Source organism: Atractosteus spatula, chromosome 7 (assembly GCF_055471065.1).
Source record: "Atractosteus spatula isolate fAtrSpa1 chromosome 7, fAtrSpa1.hap1, whole genome shotgun sequence".
NCBI lineage: Eukaryota > Metazoa > Chordata > Actinopteri > Semionotiformes > Lepisosteidae > Atractosteus > Atractosteus spatula.
Genome location: NC_142712.1, coordinates 10,741,718 through 10,768,511, shown reverse-complemented (window position 1 = coordinate 10,768,511; position 26,794 = coordinate 10,741,718). Strand labels below are relative to the sequence as shown.

The following is a 26,794-nucleotide window of genomic DNA, read 5'->3' as shown; positions in this document are numbered from 1 at the left end:
ATACAACAAAGAACCAGCTAATGATTTTTAAATTAGCACTTGTTATAATACATTAATCTGCTGCCTAAATAAATAAAAACAGATTGATGAAATTCTAAGTGTGGCTTTGCACAACCTTTTTAAATCCAGCAATAGTATTCCAAGGTTTACCTGTTCTTATAAAACATCTATGTGAATGCAAGTTACAGCCGTGACACACAAGGAGCCTTTATTTTGCAAGATAAGAATATATTAACCATCATTAAGTCTTTGTTATGATGTGGAAAACAGGACTGCATTCAATACAATTTAGTAAATAGCTTTATTGGCAGCATATCACTGAATAACAACGGGCTGTATCTAATTTTTGTTTCCCTCTGAACCAAGGTCTCTGAACATTTAAGAGGAAAGCCACATGGTGTGTTAAGTAATGAGGCTTCAGGCTCCAAGACCATTATGGTTTTTCAATGTGTGATATTAACAATGCTCAAGAGAAAATGTTTATACGTGACTTTTTATCTAGATGGCTTATAGGTGCTTCAGATGCATCTAATTTGCATTAATTGTTGTACTAGAGAACATGTATGAAGGGGCACCACACTGGAGTTTTCTCAGCTAAAACCCTTTTGCTACAATGTACTCACAGACAGAGCTTAATATCCCATGAATGAAGATGGACTTTATGTATGTTTTACGATAATATGCACTTTTAAGGCAGTTTTTCATCGTACAAACAAAAAGCACTTCAAAATGCAAATGCAATTGAGAGATGTCAGGCTGTGGTCCGAGCCAGGGTCCAGAGTCTTATGTAGAAATATATTGTTAAATCATTGATTTGTTTTTTTTTATTGCTGGTTTTAGGGGTGCTGCTGCTGTAAATTCTACAGGAAGCACAACAGCCCTTGCTCACATTTAACGCCAGCATTGAGTCATTAATTCACTGAGGCACAGGCACACTGTGACAAGCTGAAGAAAAGTGCGTCACAGTTCTGCATCTTAATTCCAGAATGTATTTAAAACAAACAAAAACAAAAGACATATTTTTGAAGACTTACATGGATTAACTTTTTCTGTTGAATATTTCTGCAATAAAAAGCAAGCAAAAGACAAAAAGAACAGATACTAGAGAAATTAAATAATTTAGGAAGAAATTAAACATTATATGAAACTAGTATTGTTCTTTTCACCTATAAGCAGATAAGATAATACTGAATTGTGTTGTCATGTCTTCTCATTCACTTGTTGACTTGTGAGATTACATGACAAGGATGTGCAAGGTCACATCGGAGTTGTTGCAAATGTCTAGGCATTAGCTGAATGCCTAGTTTACATATTAAGATATCAGCCATAAAAGGCTTCTGCTCTTTACCCACAGTATGCCTGAATCAGATGTCAAGTCAGTGATTCATTTATAGATGCTGTAATTATAAGAATTGCAAAAACACAAAGGGACCTACTAAATACAATTTGAAAAAGAATGAAAGAAAAGGAAAGATTCCTTGCTCAGTGTATATGCAAAAATATAATGAATTTCTACATCTGTTCTACAATGCAATTCCACTTTCTATTTCTGAACTCTTCACCTCTGCTGTGAATTACCTCTCATCCACTGAATCAGTCCCATCCTCCAGCTACACACCAGTTTGCAATAACAACGTGACATAGAAACACTAAATGCGCTAATAAAAATGCTGATTTGACAAAGAATAATCTTCATTCCAACAAAGAGCCCAAAACTGATCTAAAACACATTCTAACAAGCTCTTTGGGAGCCAGTGTCATAGTGTATTGTTTTAATAAGTATAGATGAGAACATCAGTAAAGGCTAACAGACAAATGAAACCGCAAATGCAAAACACTTACAATTACTTGTGCCCTACAGGAATCTGTTCTTTCTGTAATAATCCTGTAGTTTCATTCTTACCAATGGCCGTCGTTCTGTTCAACACATATCAAGTACATGAATGCTGCCAGCAGGCACTGTCAAAAAACTATTTTTCCTTCTTATGAATGCATGCAACAGTAAAATGCTTAAGAGAAGGGAGAGAATCAAATATGTATTTGTAGCTACAAAATCATCCAGCAATTCTTGTCTGAGTTATATAGCGATACAGACCTTTCAATTTTCTGGATGCTAGTAGTAGTCATCCAAAGACACCGCATGAAGACCAATACTGTAGGCACAATTCAATTACCATAGGCCAAGTAATCACCTTATTATAGATAGACCTTTACAAACCTACTTCACTTCAAAACTTTCAGTGCAGCAGTCTCAATGGTGGTATACACTGGAAAAAATACACCAGGTCACAGCAACCAGTTTTGGGCAGCTGAAGAAGTGGCATCCATTCAGATGCTGCTTGGAGATACGGCTGTAATATTGGACATATTTCTTTGTGCAAATGTAACTCGTGTAGCTCTGCTCTGCCCTTGCCCGGGTTCGATCACAGTCACTCGTGTGCTCAAAGAGAACACTGCGGCACTCCCCTTGACAGCAGAGAATCCACTGCACCGCAAATAAGACCAGACTGTACAGCCTAGATTTCACTTCTGTCGCTCGTTCAGTGCACAAAAAACAAACAAACAACTATATAACTTAATATACTGTCACACAACACTTTCAAAATCCTAAATGAATTTACACAGTTTGAATTCTAAAGAAAAGATCATAGTGCATCCTATCGGAAGACATGAACATGGGGCCTTGCTTATCAGCAGAGTTATAAATTGGAACCACTTGGCACACACCTTCGATGCCATTCGGGAATAGAGTGCATTCTGGTCCTCTGCAGTGCCCATCTTCTCTCTCTTCACCATCTCCTGCAAATCAATGTTGTCATCGTCCTGGAAGTAGCGCACCCTCTCCCCATCTCGATGAGTTTCCACCTGTGGGGAAAACCCAACTTGCAAAATGAGCCAGACATCAAACGACAGGAAGGATATTCTATCATCCTATCGACTTGCTATGCAGTAACATTGCATATGAGCCATACAGTTACCAACAGAAAAAACATCCACGATACCTTTTTAACAGTTGATCGCTAGCTTTATGACGTATAAAGTGTAGATTATGGAATTTACAGATTATCTCATTTGAAAATCCAAGACAGCACTGTGGTAAATTCTTTGTGAGCACAAACCCAAGCTCCATTCTACATTCACAGTTTTCTTTACTCACAACTTGCTGACTGTTTGCTGTCGTCTTAAAATAACTTAAAAGGGCTTCATGTGATTAAGCACAGAGAAAAAAGACACTTTCAGGCAACCGTCTTTGGTCCTTTTAATATGAATCATTTTCATGATAATTTGTAGTCTCCTGCAGAAAACCATGAAAGAGTCTGCACTGTCTGATAACTGAGCTCCCTGAGCAGAGCTTGAATATCTCTGTCTGGGTAAAGCTGGGATGCAATGAATATTGACATCCTTTGCCTAACACCACCATCAAAAAACAGAGCGATAACAACCCACGCCTACCCCTCTGGAAAGTGCACTCTAAATGAGCTCATCGCTCCCCACTTATTCCTTCTGCAAAATGAAGCAAGCAACCATCAAGATCCATCATGGAACAGACTAATGAGAACTGTCTGGGTCCCCACATTCCAAGGGAGTTGCCGCTGAACTGAATCAACACTGAACACTGAAACTTTGACTCTTTGTAAACAGAATATCTTGAACATTTTTTTCTTGCATTTGCTGTCTAGGGCTTAAAACTGAAAACAGAATTCTGCTCTTGCAATCTGTAAGTAATTAGCTCCAGAAACGGCCCTTAAGTAACTTATTGCACTGCACGTTCAGCTCATTAATAATGCATTACATCCATGTAGAATTGTTGAGATGTACATGGTCAAAATCAACACATATACTAATGTAATTTATTAGTTAACAATTTGAAATATCACTGGATTGCCGGTTCAACATGAAAAGCTACGTGGGATCTTGTGAAACAGAGAGGAATAGCAATATTGTTATTTTTTATTTACACTTTATAGCACTTTTCCGGACACTCCACTGAAAGTGCTTTATAGGTAATAGGGACTCCCCTGCACCACCACCAATGTGTAGCCCCACTTGCATGATTTGACAGCCTCCAAAGTGCACCAGTACGCTCGCCACACATCAGAGGGGAGGAGAACAGAGTGATGAAGCCAATTCATAGATGGGGATTATTAAGTGGTGATGATTGGTAAAGGCTAGGGGGAAATTTGGCCAGGACACCGGCTCTTTTTGAGAAATGTCCTGGGGTTTTTAATGGTCACAGAGAGTCAGGACTTCGGTTTTATGTCTCATCAGAAAGACTGCACCTTTTTTAAAAATATAATGTCCCAATCACTATAATGGGGCATTAGGACCCAAATTGGCCACAGGGTGAGAGTGCTCCTTATTGGTCCCACTAACACTTCTCCCAGCAGCAACCCTGGCTTTCCCAGGAGGTCTCCCATCCAGGTACTGTACTGTCCAGGCTCACACCTGCTAAGCTTCAGTGGGTTGTCAGTTGTGAGTTGGACTATGCTATTGGCACTATTCTTGGGATGTGGCACTTAAGCAGGTCCCTGGTTAGGCAGTAAAAGGAGAGGATCAGAGAACTCTGAATATTATCCATACTCCGTTCCCATTTGCTGACACTTCCAAGAAGGTGAGTATTTTTTCCCTTTACCATCGGTTTCTTGCGCCGTCCTCCTTTCGGCTCCAGGGGTTGTGAGGGAGCACTGACTGGCCAAGCTCTGCCAGATTGATCCGTCCTGAAGAGAACAACCTCATGGTCTGTCTCTTCTTGTCCTTCAACCTAGACCATAGACAAGGGCAGCATGGAAGTCAGCACAACACAATACAGGCACACATAGACTTAGATTACCTCTAAAGACATTCACCGATAATATACCATTATAACACAGACAAATCATAAGATAAGAAGAAAAATGTTATTAGGCACTTCCATAGATTTAAAACAATCTGAATCTGGACTTGAAAAATAAGTTCTGCTAAAAACAGTCTGAAGACAGCTCTAGGAGGTTAGCTGACAGTCAATTCAAAAATGAAGGAGGATCTGTTTCATTGCAAATTTAAACTATTTTGATTTCAGCATGATTATGTGTTCACATCATAATCAAGGCAGATGCGTTTCTACACTCAGTCACACACAGCAATTCCAAAGCATTTCATTTTTTCCCTCAGTATTGAAGCAAGTTTGAAAAAAAGAACCCCAACTAAATGTGAAACCAAATTAAGATAAACTGGATTAAGACAATATAAAACACAATAGGAGGATAACTTTAAAAGCCTCCTTATTTAAAAAAAACAAAACTACACGTGGTGATAGCATTCACTCCATTATGCTTTTAGTAAAGGGAAATAATGAGGAGTAAAACAAAAAATCTTTTTAGGAAACATCAACCCTCTAAAATACTATTCCTTCTAAGGTTAATTATATTTGGAATTCACGTTGAACTTATCAGGCTAGGGTTTAAAACAAATCAAATAAAAAAAGCCAGCCAATTCCTTGATAATCCAAGCTATGATTCACTAACTGTGTTCAGAAAGAAAATTCCACACATCAGCTTTGAATGTGGAATTACTTTAAATCAATTCTATTTATGAACATTGGTGAAGAAGCTTAAATTACACTTATGTACATTAGTGAGCAAGAAAAGCATTCCATTTCCAAGACATTTGTAAAAGGCACTAAGCACCAAACTAAGGAATGTCTTTTGTCATGTCAGTGTTTGACAGTACTTCAGCTATCACTTACTATACCATACAAAGCTATGGCATTGAGATCTAAGGAAGATAATGAAGGCTTTTAAATTAAAAAAAGTAACCACAGATGTGTTTTAATCTTATTTTTTACTTTGTTTATAATTTACTTTTTACTAAATATGAACATGCTTATAAAAAAAGCAAATTGGCTTTGTGTTAATGTTAATACGTCAAAAATTCATCGGTTTCAATCCAACTTTGCAGTCATACTTTCTAAGACATCATATCATTTTTCATTTAGCATAAATAAATCTTCCATGTTAGGTAAATCTGAACACAGACACTGATAAGAACAAATAAATCAAGATTTGGCAGAAAACATTGGTTCAGTTCAATTGTTTAAACACTCTGAATATTCGCTGCAAAATTGCTCTGAAACTGGAGTATTACCTAGAGTTTTAATTACCACCAGTTACCAAAGTATCGAATGACATTTCATCCAAGTTTATTATTTGGTGTTCACTAAGCATAACAAAGGGCCGCAGTTCTGGGCTCCCATGGGAGGAATAGTCCAAAACATAGAGGATGGATCCTTTACAAAGCAAAGAATAATCATTTGAGCCAAATGAGATTCATAGCAAGAAACATTTCCAAGTTTACAAAAGAGCTTAACATTTTGAACTTGTTTAATCTGAGAGCTAAATCCCTTTAGTGAGCAATTCATATTTGTTTAAATACTGACAGATCTCTATGTGGCCTAAAAGTTCCCCACTGTCATAGTGCTGCAAGAACCGTGAGGAAGAGAACACAATACATCCCAGCAATTGTGCTTCCTTTTACAGAGCAAGTCCTAATTGCATATTGTAAAATTGCAAACTGGGAAATGGAGCATCCTACACTGCAAATTATCCCTAGCTTCTGAAACACAGAATTAACTACACAAGCCTTTGGAGATTTTAACAGGGGAAAAAAAAACTCACTGCGTATTCGATTAACCACCATTTGTTTTCTATCATTAAGATGCTCGGTTAAGCTCTTTCTCATAATCATTAAGTGTATAATTAAGCACAGCAAAGCATGAAGCACCATAAAGAAATAATGACAATTTTAAATACTTGAGGGAAAAGAAGAACTTTCAAAAAACATAAAAGTCCTTAAAATTAAGAGAGAGAGGATGGCATGAACGTAAAAAAATAAAGCCTGGCAAAAACAAAAACGTCTGGAATACCAACTCCATGGAAAAAGCAATTGTTTGTTGAAAATCTTTAACAGATAGGTGCTTTGGCTACATGATTCCTAGGAAATCCCCAGGCACTTACACACTCCAAAATATCCAGCAGAAGTCTTCTTGATTTATCCAGACTACTGACGGCCAGACGGGTATAAATGTGAAAGACATTTCTCAAATGAGCTGAAATTATTTTGGTTACCTGGGTCTCTGACTTTCTTGAGAGGGAAGCAGTAGATGCCTTTTGTACCTGGCTCTCCTTTGCCTTGCGGGCTGCCTCCAGTTGGGCTTTCAGCTTGTTAACCATATTCTGAAATACAGACAATCACTGTTTTTTCAAAAGCCACAGAGCTCATTGTCACTAGCATTATCAACTCATTTACAAGCACTATTCAGAATAAAAAGCATTTCCCTGGGCAAATGAAAAAAACATGAAGCTATAACATATTCTTGGGTAAAACCTGCTTACTGGGTGCAGTTTGTAATGCGACAAACCAACATGACACTAGGCAGAATATGTTGCTGAAATACATTTAAAATATTCAAAGGGGCACAACAAGAAACTGCTGTGCTATCAATCAGTTGAAAGGCATTAAAAACAAATGCTATTGACTCCAATACTCAGGGGTTCATGCCTAAGAATTTTAGCACTTTTGAGATATTGATCTATAGGGCCCTAATTTTCACAGAACATTATGAAACTCAGCATTTTTCCATCTTTATTTTTCGCTTTAAATGAAGTTTCAGTCCTCAGAGCAATCATTTAATATGTTTTGAGAAATATATGGAGGACCAGTTGCTCCAGAAAAAAAACTATTTGAACTGGGAGAAGCTATTGCAATATAAATAAGACAATGTGTGAAATCTAATTTTGTTACCAAATAGGTTAATCAATGGAACATACACATTCATAATATTGTCTGCATCCTTTTCCCCGTCTAGACTTCACTAGATTTGCCTCCTCTCCTTTATAACCTTTCTGATTTTTTTGCAAATTCTCCTCTTTCTTCTTTTTCCCAAAATAATTCAGTGATTTAATCTGGTTGTAAAACCCCGTGGCATTTCTTTGGAAAACAGAAAGCTGACACTGTGAGCAATCCTTCAGGATTTACTGCATGTTCATAACAAAAAGTCAAGTGTGCGTCTGCTGGCAGGGCACAATGAAATCCAACATGCCTTAACTGTATACAGTATCCACAACACAAAGAAAGAAAACTCAGAGAAAGCCGAGAGCTGATCAGCCATACTTATTCTACGTCTTAAGAGCAAGGATAAGATAAGGATGGAATTAGCCTCCCCCCGAATTCTCAGAAACAAAAGCTAAGGTGAAACTAGATTTATTATATTGTCGAGACACGTTCCATTATGAAGGACTGTAAAACACTTTTGCAAGGTTTCAAAGATTGCTTCAATGTTTTTATAAGAGGATAACCTACAGGTGTGTGCACATCATCAAGTGGGATAACCCAATGCGTAGACTGATTGGCATTAGAATGTGTGAAATTTGTTTTCCACCTGTGCCAATCAACAATCTAATAATCATCATCCAACAAAGATATTTTTGTCTAAAAGATATTTTCTCAAAATCCCTTTAAAGCAAGGAACTAATCTCTTAGTGATCTTGGTGATCATGGACAGTATTTACTCCATTCGCTATCAATGGAATGTGGAATGTTTACTAGCTCTAGCTCCTAATTCTACTAAAGATCAAGCTGAAATAAAGGCAGGGATTTTTGATTACACTGAGAATTATTAATGCATAGGATGATGTGCCACATTATTTAGGCCAATACCCTGGAGTTTTTCAGAAAATCAGTAAGACATGATAGGGCGAACAGTGTTATCTTCATACTATTCATGTTTTCAGTATAAGGATATATGATAGCGTGGATAGTATGTTCTCTTTTTGATAGACTGTTTATGTTTTCAGTATCGGACTCTAATCATGACTCCAATATGCCCAAGTACTAGGTGTTCCTAACATCAAATATTTAAACTTCTTTAAGGCGGACAGATATTTACCAGGAGTTATATTTAAAACAAGTTTTGTTTTCCTTCAGGGTCTCTCCCATGTGCCTCTTGCAAGTATAAGGAAAACAGATATGACAGATGTTGAAATCACTTGGGAGCTGTCTCAGAAAAGATGACTTTGATAATGAATGTCGTACAACTTAACCACAGAGAGAGCACAGTGATCAGTCACAACAGACACATATATAAATAACTGAAAATGTTGTTTTGAAAAGAAGAACTTACAGTGTTTCCCATCAGCTCTGCTTTGACCAGCTTTGCTCCCAGCTTGTTCATATCTTCATCGCTGAGTATCTGCACCTCTCCTTGTTCCTCACTAACTGCATCTCTACCTGGGTCTGCAGGATTACTATGACCAGGAAATGAAAGTAACAGAGAAACAAGCATTTTCTTAGGCAGCTGTACAGAATGGAAATGTGGATGTGGATTTTCTCTAAACCTAAGCTTACGGCTATAAATCATGTCAACTTCAGCAAAAAAAGAGCAAAACACAGGGATGGCATCTTTCAATACAACAACTATGATAGTAAGTGATATGATAGTACTCATAAGAGAAACTAAAATATATTTCACAAAATTAGCTCAGCTCCTTTTCGGGTTTGATCAGTTGATCAAATTTAACCTTCAGAGTATTGCATGAGACATAAAACACACCATAATTGAAGCAGAGAAGAAAACTGAAAAGTCATCAATCATACCTTCTGAGAATGTCAACAGACATACATCTTTTTTTATTTTACTTCACAGGCTTTTAAACTCTTAAAATGGCCCTTTAACAAGTGCAGGGTAAAACTCATTTCCTGGAAGAAATTTACATTTTCTGACAATTAATGTAGAATTTCATGCTTATGGTTTTCCGAATATTAAATACTGTACCAGTTCGCTTTTTAATACAGGTACCATAAAGCAAGGCAATTAAAAGAAGAAGGGCTATGCAGATGAGAGATTTAATGGTGAATGAACAGGCTTTCAGGAAATCATCAACTGCAACAGCAGTCTGAATGTAGACCAGACTGATGTTCTTTTGGCATCTGAAACAGCAGAAACTTCTTAAGAGACTTTAGACAGCTGGAAAGACTAAAGACAAAATGGTTAAGGACAAACTTCACTATAAAGTCAGAAATAACCAGAGGAAAGAAGAGGAATTGAAGTAACTAAGAAAGAGACCACATTCACACATTACTCATTTGTATTCCAATCTCTGGCACTGTTATTACTTTCAGTGAGCCAAAGCTTAAAAAAAACAGCCAAGGGAGAAGATTCAAAATGCAATAAAAGGTAATGTGCAAAAGTTAAGCTCTCAAAAATTACACAATTCAATAGCAAGCATGAATCCTGGGAAGCCATCAACAAACATGTGAACACAAAGATCAGAATGTGTGTAGTCAAATCGGGATGAAGCACTAACGAAATGTTAACTGGAGTAATTGGTTTGGGGCTACTCAGATTTCATTTAATCATTGTAAAAATCTATGATTACAAAGTAACACTGACCTTTAAGTGTGAGATTATAGTATTTGGAAATTATACTATCAAGCCGATTATTTGCTTGAAATTAACGTGTCATTGGTACTGAAGATAGGGTAAAATAAAGGCCCACAGACATTTTCTTTAGTTTTGATCTGGGTGCTGGACACACACATGGATAAAGTTTTTAGTCTTGAAAGGTCTGTAGGACATATTTCGGTGACCAAAGTGTCTGAAGAGCTATGATATGAGATTATTTTAATGACAAAAATTTTAAACAGCTGTCATCTATGAGCATTGCCCCTTTTGAGACTTCCAATCTCAGTTTTCCTACTACAGCTCAAAACCCCTCACCTGTGCTGTGTGGTCTGTCTCTGAGGTCTGGATACTTCCTGTTCTCCCTTAGCTGGCTCAGCTGTCTTTTCTGACGCTGTTGATGTTTTGGGAGTCTGTTTCACTTCTCCAGCACCTGAAGGTGTGCTCTCTTTTTTCCAGGATAGAATATTGCTGCAACCACTATCGTCAAAATTAGGTTTCTGGAACCCTACAGAGCTATGAGTCAGTGCAGAAGCAGAAGAGCTTGTGGGTTTTACATTCCACTTTCCACTAGGGGTATCATCTGTCTCTGAGGGTTTGAGAAACTTGACTCCAGTGGCTCTTTGAAATGAAGAGGACTTTCTTTCCCACTGCCTGGGGCTCTCACGCTGGGACTGAGACCGTTCTGTAGAACTTCTGTCTCTCTCTTCTGTGTGTCTGTCCCGGCGTTTGTTGAGCTCCTCATCACCCTTGTGCCATTGCCCATGTCCCCCTCTTTCTCCTCGGTGAGGAGGTCTGTCCTCAGCCCTGCTGTGCCTGCTGTCTGATGGGTGGTCGCTGTCTGAAGCCTGAGGGTCCTCTTTCCTCCATCTCTTTCGCCCACCATCCCTGTCTTTCCAGCTCTGCTCATACGCTGCCTTTTCAGCCTCTTCTAGTCTCTTCTGGAACTTTTCCATCGACTAGAAAAAAACAGATATTAAACAATTGCCAGCCAAGAAACATTTATTATTGGCCAACAGAGATCAGAAAGCTTAAACATATTTGAGATTTGAACCTGTTCAAATGCCACGTTGTGACATGCCACGTAATGGATTTTAATACTGATCACTGGGATTACAATTATTTTAAAAAGCTGCCCAGGACTGTGGACTTTGTAAACATTCAAAAGTCAAACTTTGAACCTGCTTGCTCACTTAATAGAGTTAATTTGATTATTGCATCAATTGCAATCACAATGGCATACTGGTGCTTTAATTAAAAAGGCCTCTGCTTAAGTAATGTAACTGCATATTTGTAATAAATTGCAGATAATTTAGATATGCGACTTAAAATCAGCTGCATTCTCTCAAGGTGTGAAAGCATTGTGGCACTTACTCTATTTTCAGTAAATTTTCAATTTGAAGAGCATGAAACAGTGGATGTGTTAAGGACTGTGCTGAAGACAAGCACAGATAAATTAGCACTATATTCTGAGTGCAACTGAACTGTTTGTATCAAAGTTCAAATTACCACCTCTTTATTAACTCACTTGATTCTGATTGCATCCACTGAAAAACACATTTTCATCCTGTGCTTTAAATACTTTTCAGCTGTATGTAACCTATGTTTTGGATAGAAAAGATAGCAGTCTATATTTTTTTCAATATATAGAATATATTTTTATATATTATACTTTCATACTTATGCCTTTTAAGACAATGAGTGGACTAAATGTTTTGTATTTCAAAGATGTCTGCTATAGTTTTTCATTGCCTTCATGCTGATGTCTATAGTTAGCTATTTGTACAATTAATTAGCAAAAAGAATGTGTTACTTTCAGCATTAGTGTCACAGCTCTTGGGTCCTGAGCTTGGGTCCAAAAACATGCATGTACAGTATACATGTGTGAGTGCACTAGTACGTATGCCCTCTGGACTGGGTATATCCTCCGTGTGGCTACTGTCTGTCAGGATAATCTCCAGATGACTGCAACCCAGTATTGGACTAAGCATTTATTGAAAATGGTTGGATGATTGCACAGTGAGAAACTGTTCTATTAATTTGTATTGGGAGCTGTATTACATTGCCGTTGCCACTTCTAAATTACAGTAGTCTTTGATTATTACATTACATTGTAGCTGAAGAAAGTAGCAAGTAGCTTGATGCAACACAGTTCACCGCTCTGGTAGCACAAGGATTAAATAGGAACAGTGAATTAGGCTGTGGGTCATTACTAATGAAGTACTGCCTGTAACACAGCCAGGCACATTTTCCATATATCAGTAAAGACATTATTCCAGTGGCTGAACCCAAATCTTGAAACTGCTAGAACAGTTGTCAGTGAAGAAGGAAAGTGAGGATACAAAACAGGTTTCTAAGTAATGAGTACATATTTTACAGGCTCACCCCATATCTCTCCGCCACTACATCCTCCAGATTGCGACTCTCTCTCTCAGCTTGTTCCCTCATGCGCTGATAAGACTTTTTGAGCCAACTCAGACCTCCATCATCAACTACTGCAACTGAAGTAAGACAGACAGAAAAGTTTTAGAATTCTGTACCGACAAATTATGACAGCTGACAGCACGTAATCTGTGTATATACTTGTACATATACTTTCTATGTGATTGTCTAATTCAGATCCATTTGAAGTTCCAGATTCAGTTTATATATAAAACTGCTTTCTTGCCACATACTTCACTGCCAGAAAGCACAGTTCAATTCGGTACACACATCCTATTTAGCTACTACAAACTAGGACCAAGGATAGAATGAACAGTGACATGTTCCAGAGCCCATTAGAAATCCAAAGAAGTGTCTTGCAAATGACAGCTCAACTGGAAGACTTCAACCCTGGCCTTTGACAGTCAAAACGTTTTCATAATGTGTCAATGTAATTGGATAGTGGCAACAAAATGATCGCACAATCAATTTATCATGCTGTAATAAAATGGGGCATAATGAGCACGCACAGGAACTTTCATTTCCAAGCAAGACTGAAGGTCAGGTGAAGCATTCAGTGCTGTACATTAATACATAACACAACTGTCATTTTGTGATCGCCCCAGTTAAGACACCAGTGTCTAGAATTTCTACATGGACAAATTGTAGCAAGACGATATCTATCAGCAGCTGAAATTCATGCCCTCAGGAAATCACAGACATCATGCTTCCTGTAACGGACAGAATGGTATTTCCCATTATGTTTCCCAAAACAGATCAGACCCATTTTCACCACTATGGAGTCATATGACTTTTAGATCTGCATATACTATATATTTTAAAACATAATTACACTTTAGAGAATTAACTGCCATTTCTGAGTAATACCTTAATTGCTGGAACTGGCAGTACTTTTGGGTTTTTTCTAATAATGAGAGCAGTTTATTCAAGATAACATTTTTCAGAGGTGTCTGTGCTTATGCTAAAGTTTAGACAAATGTTCTCTTAGCTTTACTTAAGCTTCTCTGGAGACTTATATTAGCCATGCTCTTCAAAGTAATTAATCTTGCTTCTTATAAGTACTGTGCTGAATTGTCTTTATGGGCTTTTGTGATGTACAGTATTTAACAAAACAAAACTAATTAAACTTAATTCATTAAAAAGAATAAAGCACTTACAAAGTGCTTTATTTTGGCAATGGAATTCATTATGTTACTTTTGGAAACAAAATGGAAAACAGATGTCACATCATTCTGCACTAGCAGAAACGTACCATATACTGGTGTATGAGTGGCAGATTCAGGGGCATTCCTTACAGTAAGTATTTTGCAATGAAGTCTAATTTCTATCTCTGGATCTACTTAAAAATAATCAATCCAAAGTAATGTCAGTGACATGAAATACAGAAGTACAGAACACTAAACTATGAGAATTCCAACGCACTTGATACCTGCATATCTTTAGAACTAATTTGTTATATTCATTTTTATTATAAAAGTCAAATTGTAAGATTCACATTATCTGCAGTCTCTGGATAATTGTGGCTTCCTTGCACAATCTTATGCTAAAATCTGTATTGGTGTGCTAAAATAAATGTTTGTTTTTGTCATGGTTTTCATATGTTCTATAATTATTTTTCACTTGCTTTAATATGAGCATAATATCAAAATGAAATAAAGCCACTCCGCCCATCTAGGTTTTTTGGTTGTAAATCTGAAAATCTCATCAAGCTGTTCCTTGAAAGAAGACAAGGCATTGGGGTTAAACAACATTTCTGAGTATCTTATTCCATACTTGCAAAATCCTTTGGTTAAAGAAGTGCCTGTTGTTCCCTGTTGTAAATGCACTTCCAGATAGTTTCCACTCATGTGCTCTGGTCTGAGTTTCACTGATCACTCTAAGTAAAATCACTGGGTTGAGTTGTCAATGCCTTTCAGGATATTGAATACTTTTATCAGGTCTTAATACAGATTTCTGTGATACTCCGTCAACCCAATATTAACAACCATATACATACTATTTTCTATCCAATTAATAATAATTTATTAAATTAGTAAATCTTTTACTTGGAGGAAAACATCAAGGACTTAAGTAGTATTTTTTTACTTTTGGGGGGAAGTGAATTAAAACTAAGTGAATGTAGATCTTCCATTAATTTTGAAACCTCAGATTCAGGATTAGCACAAGTAAATTCAAAAACTTCCAAGGACAGTATAAAGCTAATTTTCTATCTTATTATGTACTAAATATAAGAAAACTCCCTAGAACATAAATCAACTGTAAGTCTACAGTGAATAAGACAAATAAAAGTCTGCTGTTATAAACTCAGGGATAACATTTCACTCTTCATACGCACAACCCTCCATTTTCACCTTAACATGATGCATAATTGAGAAATGTAGAGGGACTACCAGGGTATGCTTTTGAAAGAAAATCTGAGGCTGAAGCCAAAAAATTAAACAGAAATTCTGCTTTATATCTTCCTAAATAGGCATTTGTAAAAACAAAAGCATTCTCTAAATCTTGCATTCAACCACTACTGAGAAATGAATCAGAAAGTAGTGTACTTGCTAAAATGTTAACAGGGAATGAAACTGCAAACATTTTTCTAGGAAGAGATCTGTTGGAGTTGACAGAAGAAAAAAGACCAATATGCTCTCAGAAGAAGTAAAGGGAAAAAAACAAACAATGAAAGTAACAGACTCAATAAAATCTCTTAGTACAGGTATCTGAGCAACTGACTGAAACCTCCTGTTTCTGGACAGCTGTTGCCCCTTAAACTCTCTCTCCTGCTGGACTGGAAAAGCAGTGTCAAACATAAACTGAATCCAGAAAATATATATTTTACAATCTGCAATAAGAGGCTGATGATGTGCTGTACACCAAATAACATGCAATAAGAAACGTCACTTAATTAATATTTACTTGTCAAGAACCCCAATCTCAATATTTGATGTAAAACTATAAACTGAAACTGGCAGCTTCAGACCAAAGAGAGGGGTGGGAAACTGTCAAATTGGTCCATAAGGCATAAAGCCGCTCTAGATATGTTAAATGGCAGGTAGGTTCAGACAGCAGAGGAAGATATACTCAGTAACATCTTCAAAATAAGACCCGTTCTGCATAAACATCCTCAAATAAGCATATAAATCATGCAAATAAAGGAAAAACATTCCTATCTGGCAGTGTAGTCAAAATGTGAAAAATAGGGCACAACTAGTTGTCAGTAATCAATGTTAAATTTGCTCACTGTTTACATTACCATCCTATTAGAATGTCCTTTAGCCCCAAAAGAAAACATTAGAAAGTAAAATATGCCTCTAAAAAAATCTGACCTTCTCCCATTGCGTAATCTCAGTTGAGCACGATGGCTTCAAAAGAATTTGCTGCTGTACGACATTCAATTGTGAAACAAACAGCCCCGGAATTCTATTACACCTCAAAAACCATATCTACAGCTTTGAATTCAATCTTTTTTTATTTCTCCAAGGAAAAGCCTGTCACAGGTTTAAATTCACTTTCAGAAAATGTGAATTAAGGTAGAGCACAAAAGGATTTCAAAAAGAAGGTCTTCTGTTGTTATAGGAGTGGAAGGAACGAGTTAAACTCCATCAGTCAACTGTAGATGTTACCTTTTTTACACCAGGATCCACTGCTGTTCTCTGTAGGAAGACCTGTCCCTCCGTCTTTCCAGAAAGGGTTCAGCTCCCGCTCATGTAGTCCAGCCTCAATTTTTCACAGCAAAAGCATATAAAAATAATTTTAGGGAGCATTCCCTTCCATTATAATTTTAATCATATTAATAAACCCAGTGATCCACAACACTCACATATCGTATGATGGAGATATCTACAATACAGAAGCACATAACTGCTAGGCCTTTTCATATCTTAACAAAGAAAATCTTTAAAAGGGGTTTACAGGATTACCATTTTAAAATGTCAAAATGTCAGCAAACAAAAAGGAAGAGATGCAGAAATATTTACTCTTTTCTCAAGGGGCTTTGAAGCACAGCCATTTAGGCACTGATTTTGCTGAACGCTTCAAGTCTATGGTTCAATTAAACAAGACAAAATCTTTCATTTTAACATTAGTAACTTGGCTTTCATAAGCACAATGTTCTTTGCTTTCGTTTTTTTCTTTTCACTCTTAAGCAGACATCTGCCAAATTAAGTCATTCTGCAAGTTCCCAGTGAGTTCTGCCTATATAGAATAGACATGTACATGTGATGTTTTTGGCAGGCTTCTCTATCAGTAAGTTCTACGATGTGGCTGTACTTAAGCAATCATTGTGAAATAAGCATTTAGGATCTAAGCAGTACACATCTCTACAATGCGTAACGTAAACCTGTAGTTAACACCTTTTGGGATTCTGTTTATTTTCAAAGACCTGGGTTTAAAAAAACATCTTATAACTAGATTTCTTTTATAGGTTGTGGTACACCATGTTGATAAAATATGAACTCTAGAAGGGGACAAGGTAATACTTTATGAAAGTGTAAGCAGCTTTCTGATAATGATATGGATGGTTTTTCCACATTCCTACATTTTTATTACATTCTATCCCACAAATGGACACACATCTTGCTTATTTTTCAAAAAGCATTACTTTATCACAGTACTAATTAGTTATAAATGACATTTTCTGCTATTTTCTATTAATTTACATCAGTTCTCATTACAACTGGAATTTGGTCTCCCTGGTTACCAAGAAGGTGTTCTATCAGGTGAATTACTTCACAATTTGCTTCTTTTTTTAACAGAGACACAGATGTCTCTTTTTTCTAATTAGCTGTCACAGAAAAACGCATCACAAAGGCCTTGGGTTTTGTTTAGACTTATAAATGCCCTTGGTTTATTGAAAGTGAAAGACATTGGTATTTATAACCTTGACCAGGAAAAAAGAGAAAAGGCATTGCTTGTTCCACAGCTACCCTGTATTATCAAAAGAAAGCAAGGAAGAGTGACTAATGCCATCAAGCACAGTAAGAACAGATGGCATTCAGAAAAACAGTTTTTCATTAGCTTTAACATTCTGAGTCTGGACTAATGCTAAAACAAAGAAAAATTCTGATAAGTAATTTTAGTTTTGTCTGTCCAAAGCAGAAGGACATACCGTGCTAAGTGGACGCTTTAAAACTGGAAGAAAAAAATAAGGGCAGCATGCTGTTTTGCCGTTTATCAGATTCACGTTTTTAGCCTTCCTTAAAGTAAAGTGTTAATTTAACAGTTTTTAGAAGAATGAAATATCATAATTATTATTATTCTTCACTCAGCTATGATGGGACAGGAGCCACAAGATTGTCTAGAGACCATATTGACAAATGTTGTATGCAACCGTTTTATTTCTAGTATACAGATTTAAAAAATAGAGCAAATACCTAATGCCTGAAAATTGTACTTTGCCATATACATTTGCCCACTTATATGCATTATATGTTATATGTATGTGCATAATTCACTCATGATTTTACTCTGGTTGCACCTCTGGATCAGCAGTGACCATGAACTTTTAAGTGGACCTCAACACAGGGCAACAGTGATCAGCACAGCCTACCTGCTCGATTGCCTGTGCTCGCTCCCTCTCTGCTTCCTTCCGTTTCTCCTTATCGTCCCGGAGCTCTTTAGTCGACACGGTTTTCATGGACAAGAAATCAAAGGTCATCCACTCGTCTCTCTGGCAATGACACCCAACACAAAAAAACAAAGGCAGGTATGAAGTTTCTCGATGCCTGCTGGTTGCCACGCAGGAAGAGGTTGCTGCTGGTGAAGCACACACTGGAGGCAAGGGAAATTAGGTCTACAGTGAGTCAGTGTTACTGCACCCTTAGCTGATAATAAACTGCTTTATTTCAAAGATGAACACGTAAGCCATGTCAGCAAACAACTGTGAAGCACCTTAGGTCAAGAGATTATGTTAATGTATTTCAGGAGATGTTATGCTAATATATACTACACGTTGGTGGTGATAGAGGGGAGTCAACATTGCCTATGAAGCACTTTGAGTGGAGTGCCCAGAAAAGTGCTATATATTTGTAAGGAATTTATATTATATATAAATATGGTGTTGCAACTCTAGCACAGTTCACCTCTGAAACAAATACTTTAGTATTCAAATAATGGAAAACTTTGACTGCACTTTCAGAACCTGAATAAATTCACTTTTACAACCAACAACTACCAGTAATCATTTGCATCATGTTTTATATCGTGGGAGCTTTCACTTAAAAAACATTCGCCGGAGCTTGGAAAATCGTTCTGTGAACTACAGAAAATGAAGATTTAACCTCTTCACCCGTTGAAATGTTTGGGGACTTGAGAGACAAGGCTTTCACTCTTTATACACAGTTTACACACTGGGGAGGAAAGGGCTGTTCAAATGTCAGTTTACAGTGGCAGTAAATCAAGCCACAGCATTAATCATGCGTTGCCAATAAAACAGCAGCAGCTGCTCTGATGTTGTTTTGTTTAAAAAAAAATACAGCTTGTTCCGACATTCACATCATTAAAAAACATCACAAAGAATCCTTGTCGTTTATGTTGTGTTTTACCAGGTCAGCATAATTGCCTGTCCATTAATTTTAATTAAAAACTCAGTCATCAACAGCTTAATTCCCCTGTTGTGTAAATGTATTGTAAATACTCATAAAACTTATAAGGTCTTGTAAATATCACACAGAGTGTTTTAAATCTAATGACAGATATCACAAAACCTGCAGTAAAGTTCATGGAAAAAAACTAGATTTCATACTTTGCCCTGTCACAGATTTAATTAGATGTTAATGGATACAGATTACAAGTTGCACAATTGGTGGAGAACATCAATCTTACAAAAGAAAATGAAGATTGAAAACATTAACATAGCATAATAACTGAAATCCATGCAGTACCAAACTAGTATTGAAAGTGTGTGCGAAGAGTTTTTTAATACTTGTGAGACTCCTCTATAAGATAAAATCTCCAAAATTTCCAAAAATTATGTGAAAGATTTTAAACCCCTAAGATATAGGTCTGTCATCTCCTAAATAATTTATGCAATAAAAGACCAACATCATAACCTATGTTATGTTAAGGCTATGGCCAGTCATTCCTAAGATATAAATAAACAGGGTTGAACTTTTTCAAATAGATTTACTCTGCCGAAGATGTCATGAGTAATGAACAAAAAAGGATGCATTAAGGTTAACTTGTTCTACAAAGAAATACCTACAGTAGTTATCGAAAACAGTACTTTAAAATCACCTGATGCACTGTACTAATCCATTTTCTTGATTCATGGAATGCAATGCAGTCTCAGTGCTGGATTTGTTTTTAAAACCCTTTTAACAGAGTTATCAGTTTATTACCGATCCTTTGTGACACCACAACAGTGCTCCTAGGTAATGAATTATACCGCAGAGATCTACAGTAGCAACAACGGTGAAAGTATAATAATCATATATCCTGTTCCTTGGGGAAGACAGTTTGTTTTAAATCGACTCCATAACAACTGTAATCATTGATCATCTATTAGCAGCAGAAGTCATCAATCCATATAAACTAATGTGTTAAGTACCATGCACTATTGATCAACAACTCCTCGAAACATTGTATTTTTGGAAACCTCATCAATATCAGGCACCCAGCTATCTATCTAAGACAGAGGAATATGTTCAATCAATACTATAAAAGGTCAGCAAACAATGCTGATGTCTGATACAGTGGCTGTTTGTAAGGAAACATCAGCTAAACTTGTGCTTTTAAAATGACATCTACATTCTGACGTGAATCTGTCAGTTTTCAAGGTCTCATTTTAGTACCGTCTGCTTTCATCTAAGTCAAGCAGACATGCACTTTGCTTAAAAACAGTGCACAGTGTACAGACAGTGGGAGTCAAATATTTTCCAAAATAAATGCAAAGCTCCTTCTACCACTGTACTGTCTTTAACAAAGCTAAATTGATATCTAAAAATATCAAACAAAACTAACGAAACAAAACACTCGCATAGCTTCATTTTGGAGATACTTTCCCTGTCCACTGACAGTGTCTTAAAAATTATCTCAGGGTCTCTTTCTTAAATTAGAGCCAGACTTCAATAATGCTTCAGTACACGGACAAAAGTATCACATAACTATGTATGTGCACATTGATTAAAATATAACCTATTGCAAAATCATGTACATACTTTCTTTAACCATAATAATGTTTTTTCTCTTCTTGGCCTTGTCTGAAAACTACAGAACAAGTATTCAAGAGAAAAACGAATTGTTTTCTTAAAACAAATAAATCAGTTTCTGGTCATTTCTAGCTCCTAGCAATTCAGGAATCTTTTAAAAGTCAGCATGAAAGCTTGGCATTTACTGTAATGCGGTGCATTTAAATCTCAAGTTTAAACATTTTGGAATTTTAGGATTGGAATTGTTTTCAATCAATGTGCTTTTTTAGTTCATCTTGCTTTGATCTACGGGGAATTGTTATATTTTGATTTATTCTTAAAACTTAATTCTTTCAGATAAGGTATTATTGAGTTTCATTACAACTGTAACATATAAAAGGGTGGGAAAAAACGATGAGCAAACTACTCTTAAATACCCTCCACAACCAATGAGGCCACACTATCATTTTAAACAACACCTGACAATGCTGGCATGAGCAATTTACAGCTGGGGAGAAAAGTAAAAATTACATAAAAACTGTCCTACAAATTTTGTTGTAACAGCTTGTACCCTACAAAACAAATGAAATGTACTGTATAATCAAATCTATTCAACTGTCAACATAATTCACAAATCTGTACAGCAGTTCCCATCCATCCATCTTCTTACTACTTTATCCAGTACAGGGTCACAGAGGAGCTGGAGCCTATCTCAGTAAGCCATGGATGCAAGGCAGGATACACCTTGGACAGGACGCCAGTCCACCGCCAGTGTTAATTTTCCCAGAAGCCAATGAACTTACCAACCGTTGGTCTGTGTGAGGAAACTGGAGCACCCGGAGAAGCAACGTTTACCAATGCGCCCCCCACGTATCAGTGTGATTCAAAATCAACAGAAAAGTTTTAGGTGTCGACAAAAAAATATCATTTGTAGCCACAGCATAACAGGTAACAGTGTTAATGGGTCAAGGTTGCTGGCCCACCTGAAATAAAAACATCTCAGAACAAGAGCAAGCAAATTTTGTTGGGTGTGCTCACCTGACTGCTGTCTGCTGGACTTGGCTTCTCTTTTGGAATCTGCCATGACTTCTCTGTGGTGTCTGACTGTGGAGCAGGTGAGGCCTCTACCCACTCATCTTCAGAATCCTGAAACATTAACACAACCCATGCCTTTAGATTTCTGTAACATGAACTCGCTTATGAGGGCAAACTATTTAATACACTAATGTGTAAAATACAAAACTGAGAATTGTGCATTTTAGCCACCTTTTTGTCAGTCATGATTTCTGGATAATTTGAAGAGCTTTAAAAACCACTACAATTACAAAATATGGTATACTCCAAACAACAGTGATACTTGACTCCATATTTTGCATGTTTCAGTATGGTACTCACTTTTAATATAATGTTTGATGAGCAAATACTTGATAATTAAAAAATGATAGCATCTGCTATAGACTGACCCTCTACTATGCCCCTGCTTTTTCAATGTGACTCCAATTTCATAAAGCTTTCACCTGGGGTATTTAAACAAGAAATTCATTCAAAAATCCTTCGGGCTGTCCAGGCCCGAGACAGATTCAATCCAGGGAGAAGACAATTCAATTTGTGCTGTGAGGTGTTACTGCCGACACAATTCCACAAAGCAAAGCAAACCTTGATCAACGCTGCTGACAAATGAAGAGAACTAATTCAGCTCAATCCCTTCACTGGAACAGACATTTTCCAGATGATCATAGCAGTAATATCAGCCCCAGAGAAACCAATGTCATGGCCCTCCTTCACCATTATATTATAGCCATAAATATTAATGATCCCAGATGCATAGATATGCTGTAGTTAGAAAATAAAAGGATTTCATTTTTTATTAAAAAACTGGCTCCTAAGTGATATTCACCACACAATATGAACATTATCTGTTACGTTTTAGCATTTTATTAATACCTGGCAGCTTGAAGCAATTAAGTGTTTGGTCTGCTTCATTTAATGAAGAGAAACACAATTCATCTTGTATTTTTTTTAACACATACAGATATGACAGCAAGAGAATGTGATGGCAAGATAAAAGTCTTGAAGAAAGAAGAAAAATGAACACAACAGACTTTTTTTCCCCATAAGTAATTATAAAGCCACATGACCACACTGAACTACAGTCTCTTTGCTTGAAAGTTTTTCCCTTTAAATCCATCGCATTTGCTTCAGCTGTGGACCCTTGTCTTTAGCTGATTGTGAGTGAGATTCCAGTACTAATGGTGCAACAGAGGTTGAGTGCTTCCATGACTGAATAGACTCGAGTATCCTCTTGTTTCGAATCAACAGTGTGCCCCTGGTCTTTTCTGGCACTCGTCAGACTTCCATCTTTGTCAGTGAGAGCTGCACTTGTCCTCCAGCTGATGCTGTCTCTACTGGAGACATTACTGGCTTCGCAGAAGCTGGGAGTTCACAGGAAAGTGGGCAAGGTCCACATCCCTGACGCGGGTGTGCAAAGTCTTTGTCGGCGAGCCAGGCTCATCAACTATTGGCAAATCCGAATTGGGAAGGATAAAAAAGGAATAAAATAAAATCTGCCAAATAAAAGTTTTTTCTTTCTGCAATGTCTGTTCTCACCTTGGATAATCGGATCCTGAATTTGTTCTTTTTCTGTTTTCAAGTAAATTAGATGCTTCAAAATTATGGTGATGCAGGATCAGTTCATCTTACAATTGAAGTTTAAACTTAAAAGAAGTCACCTTCTGCAATTGTCTCCTACAAGTGTGATTAGTACAACTCATTTTCTTTAGACTCTTCATTGTATAAACAGCAAGCATACCGTGAAATCCCCGATATACCTTCTGAAGGTGCTTTAACCAAGAGACTGCACATGAACAACTCCCGCAGGGATGAAAAGGCATTGACTTTCTGGTTTATAAACCATCCAAATTACATATTTGATAATGCAGAAGTTTTTATGAAGGGAATTCTGAATTTAGAATCAGGCCCTTCCCAGTAGGAAGGAGTTTCATACCATAAAAATAAATAAAAAGGATTGCTAGGGTGCTCTGTGGGACAGTATAAGCATTATGCTTGCATAAATATTAGATTTTAATATTGCTATGTGCACAAATGTGCAAGCATATACATATACAAAATTAGTAGATAGACAGTAAGGTAGTCATCTAAGAACAAACTGATTTATCAGTTGAGAATCAAACTAACATCCTACTAACTAAGGGTAACCCTTAATATCATTGATATGTAAGTGCCGGGCCAACTGTCTATTTTCAGTACTGTCGAACAGAAACAATAGACCTAAAATGGTCAGCCTAAATAAAGACACAAATGGCACCCAATGAACACGACACTATCCAGTAGACCACAGTCGTCAGCCGGAGAATCTCTTCATCTTCCCCTCATCCAATGCTACAGAAAGTGCTCAGGCAGGGAAGGCAAGGGGACTCTCATCCGCAGGTGGTTAGCAGTACCACCTGGATGCAGGTCAGTGATTTCACATGTGTTGGCTTAACCTACACTGTGCAAAACCGATATTCCACTGTCATTTCTGAACTATCTTTTAATTACCACCCAGAGATGCCTGGTTACTTACTGCAGAACTGTCACCAGAGTCATTGGCCTGACCCTTCTTCTTCTTTTCCTTTTTACTCTTTTTGGCCTTTTTCTCCTTCTTCTTCTTCTTCTTGTTGTTGTTTTTCCCTTTAACGGAATGCTCCTGCAGAGACATGAAACACCGGTCAGAAGTGGAATTTCTCCTGCATGGAAAACAAAGTCCAGTTATGGCTCAGGGACAGGCAGAGCTTTTGTTAAATTTTTGGTTTTCTTTTTTTCTCTTTGGGCTTTACACACCTACTTTTTATTCTTCCTTTTCACGTTAATAACATGACCTGGATTGCAGGAATGGTTCAAAGTGACTGAAATGTCAGCGATCCCTGGGGAAATCAGTGCTGTCAGATCAACGTTTAGAGAAGCAAGCCATAGAAAGACAGTCCAATCCAGAGGAGCTAGAAATGTTCACGCTGGGATCAGATGTCACGTCTTGTACTGTATGTGCAGCCCATTGTGAATGCAGGTTGGAGGCAGTTCAAGAGCACAGGCCTACAAAAATACTCAGAGGTGAATTTTAATTGACCTCTGCAGTGAGCTGAAGCAGCAGTCATTATAACTGCACTTTCTAGTGCTCATCACTGGCTTGCTTAATTTTCTTGAGTTTTGAGATATGCAAAGACAGTCTTTTCAAAAATATAATACCAAAGTCCCATTGAGTACCTTAGTTTTCAGAGGCACAGACAAATGAAATAAAATGAGCAAGAGCTCCTTGTGTTTAAGCACCTGCACACAACGTGACCATACAGTACCTCATATTTAAAGGATTCGTATGACAAAACATGTAACAAAGTATAATAAAAATGGTGAAGATCTTCTGGAATACCCAGAAATCAGCAAATTCGACACAGAGCAGTAAGTTTGTTTTCAAGGAAAAGCTTGCGAATTGCTGAAAAGGAATCATAACAGAGGTGGTACAAGTGCATTTGTCATAGCTCACAGAAGATTTTTCACCTCACAGCTCTGACAACTACAGTGTATATTGTTGGAATTGGAGTTAAAAAGAGCAACAAGAAATGAAGACATTACAATTACAATTCTGGATTATCACCATGCTCTATGCAGTGCTGCATTCTGCTATAGTCAGGATAATCTAGACTCCAATGCAAAATGTACCGCACCACTATTCATAAAATTAAAATTATGCAACAAAATTTCTGATCTACAAAAAGGTACATGGCTATCATATATTCAGCTTCATGACAATGCAACAGACACCATGATTTTATTACACTGACTGCAAATGGATACTTCAGCTGACATTAATTAATGGCATACATCTGACTTAATTCAGTTTGCTGTTCAGAATGTCTAAAAGGGTTTGGCACAATTACCCTAGTAAGAACCAGATAAATTTTTAATTACTCCAGTTTCAACGGTTTGACAGGCTACAGCTTATCTTTCTGATTTTCTTTAATGAAGAGAAATATTGCACAAACTGGATAGGATTACCACAATTTAATATGACAAGCATTGAGCTGCAAATAGTCTAATTAAAAACAAAAGACCCCACAATTTACTACACTCTTAAAAAGTATCCTTGTGTGTCAATGGAAAACATATTTAAGAAAATTCCTTAAAATGTGAATAAAACACTGTATTATAGTAAATAAATATGAGAAATAAAATGATTTATTTGTCCAAAACATTAGTATTTAACATAAACATTAACATTTAAGAGATGAAGAAGAAAACACTAACCTTAGATTAGATCCAACATGAAAATATTACCTTCAAATCTGCTTTATTTACCTTCAGGGCCTGTATGCTTTAGAAGACTTTAATGTAACATTTAAAAGACAGGGCAATTTTCTTTAAGAATATGTCAATAGTCAAACACGTCACCATGGAGTTTATGTAACAGGTTGTATGTTTTAATGCCCTGCTCTTATGAACACTAAAGTCTTGGTTTTTAAATAAGATACATTTTTGTAAACGATGTAAAACATCTTATTGTGGATCAAGATATTCATTGGCAACTTTAATCTTTTTTAAATGGACAGAAGAGGAAATCCAAGTTCTGTACATTAACAATGTTTGTAACAAGCTTCCAGGATAAATCTCGACACCATGTTGGACAACTAGAGTTAATGTGTTTAATATTTGTATTTCACAAGCTGCTGTTTACTGCTCCCACTAATCCTGTTTTAATCATAAAACAATAAATATATGAACCCCCTGTCTTTCTGTTGTACATATGGGGATT

At 36.9% G+C, this 26,794-nt stretch overlaps 1 protein-coding gene across 1 annotated transcript in view; it reads right to left on the bottom strand.

Annotated features, from left to right (window-relative positions):
• Positions 1-26,794, bottom strand: part of cwf19l2 (CWF19 like cell cycle control factor 2) — a 43,704-nt gene that overhangs the window by 12,080 nt on the left and 4,830 nt on the right. Inside the window, exons 3-12 of the mRNA XM_088921246.1 lie at positions 24,575-24,697; positions 22,030-22,137; positions 18,414-18,533; positions 16,489-16,582; positions 12,821-12,936; positions 10,754-11,394; positions 9,158-9,281; positions 7,104-7,211; positions 4,634-4,762; positions 2,728-2,865 (exon numbers count right to left, since the gene is read on the bottom strand). Coding sequence (XP_088777372.1) covers positions 2,728-2,865; positions 4,634-4,762; positions 7,104-7,211; positions 9,158-9,281; positions 10,754-11,394; positions 12,821-12,936; positions 16,489-16,582; positions 18,414-18,533; positions 22,030-22,137; positions 24,575-24,697 — 1,701 coding nt within the window. The remainder of the gene's footprint in view (positions 1-2,727; positions 2,866-4,633; positions 4,763-7,103; positions 7,212-9,157; positions 9,282-10,753; positions 11,395-12,820; positions 12,937-16,488; positions 16,583-18,413; positions 18,534-22,029; positions 22,138-24,574; positions 24,698-26,794) is intronic.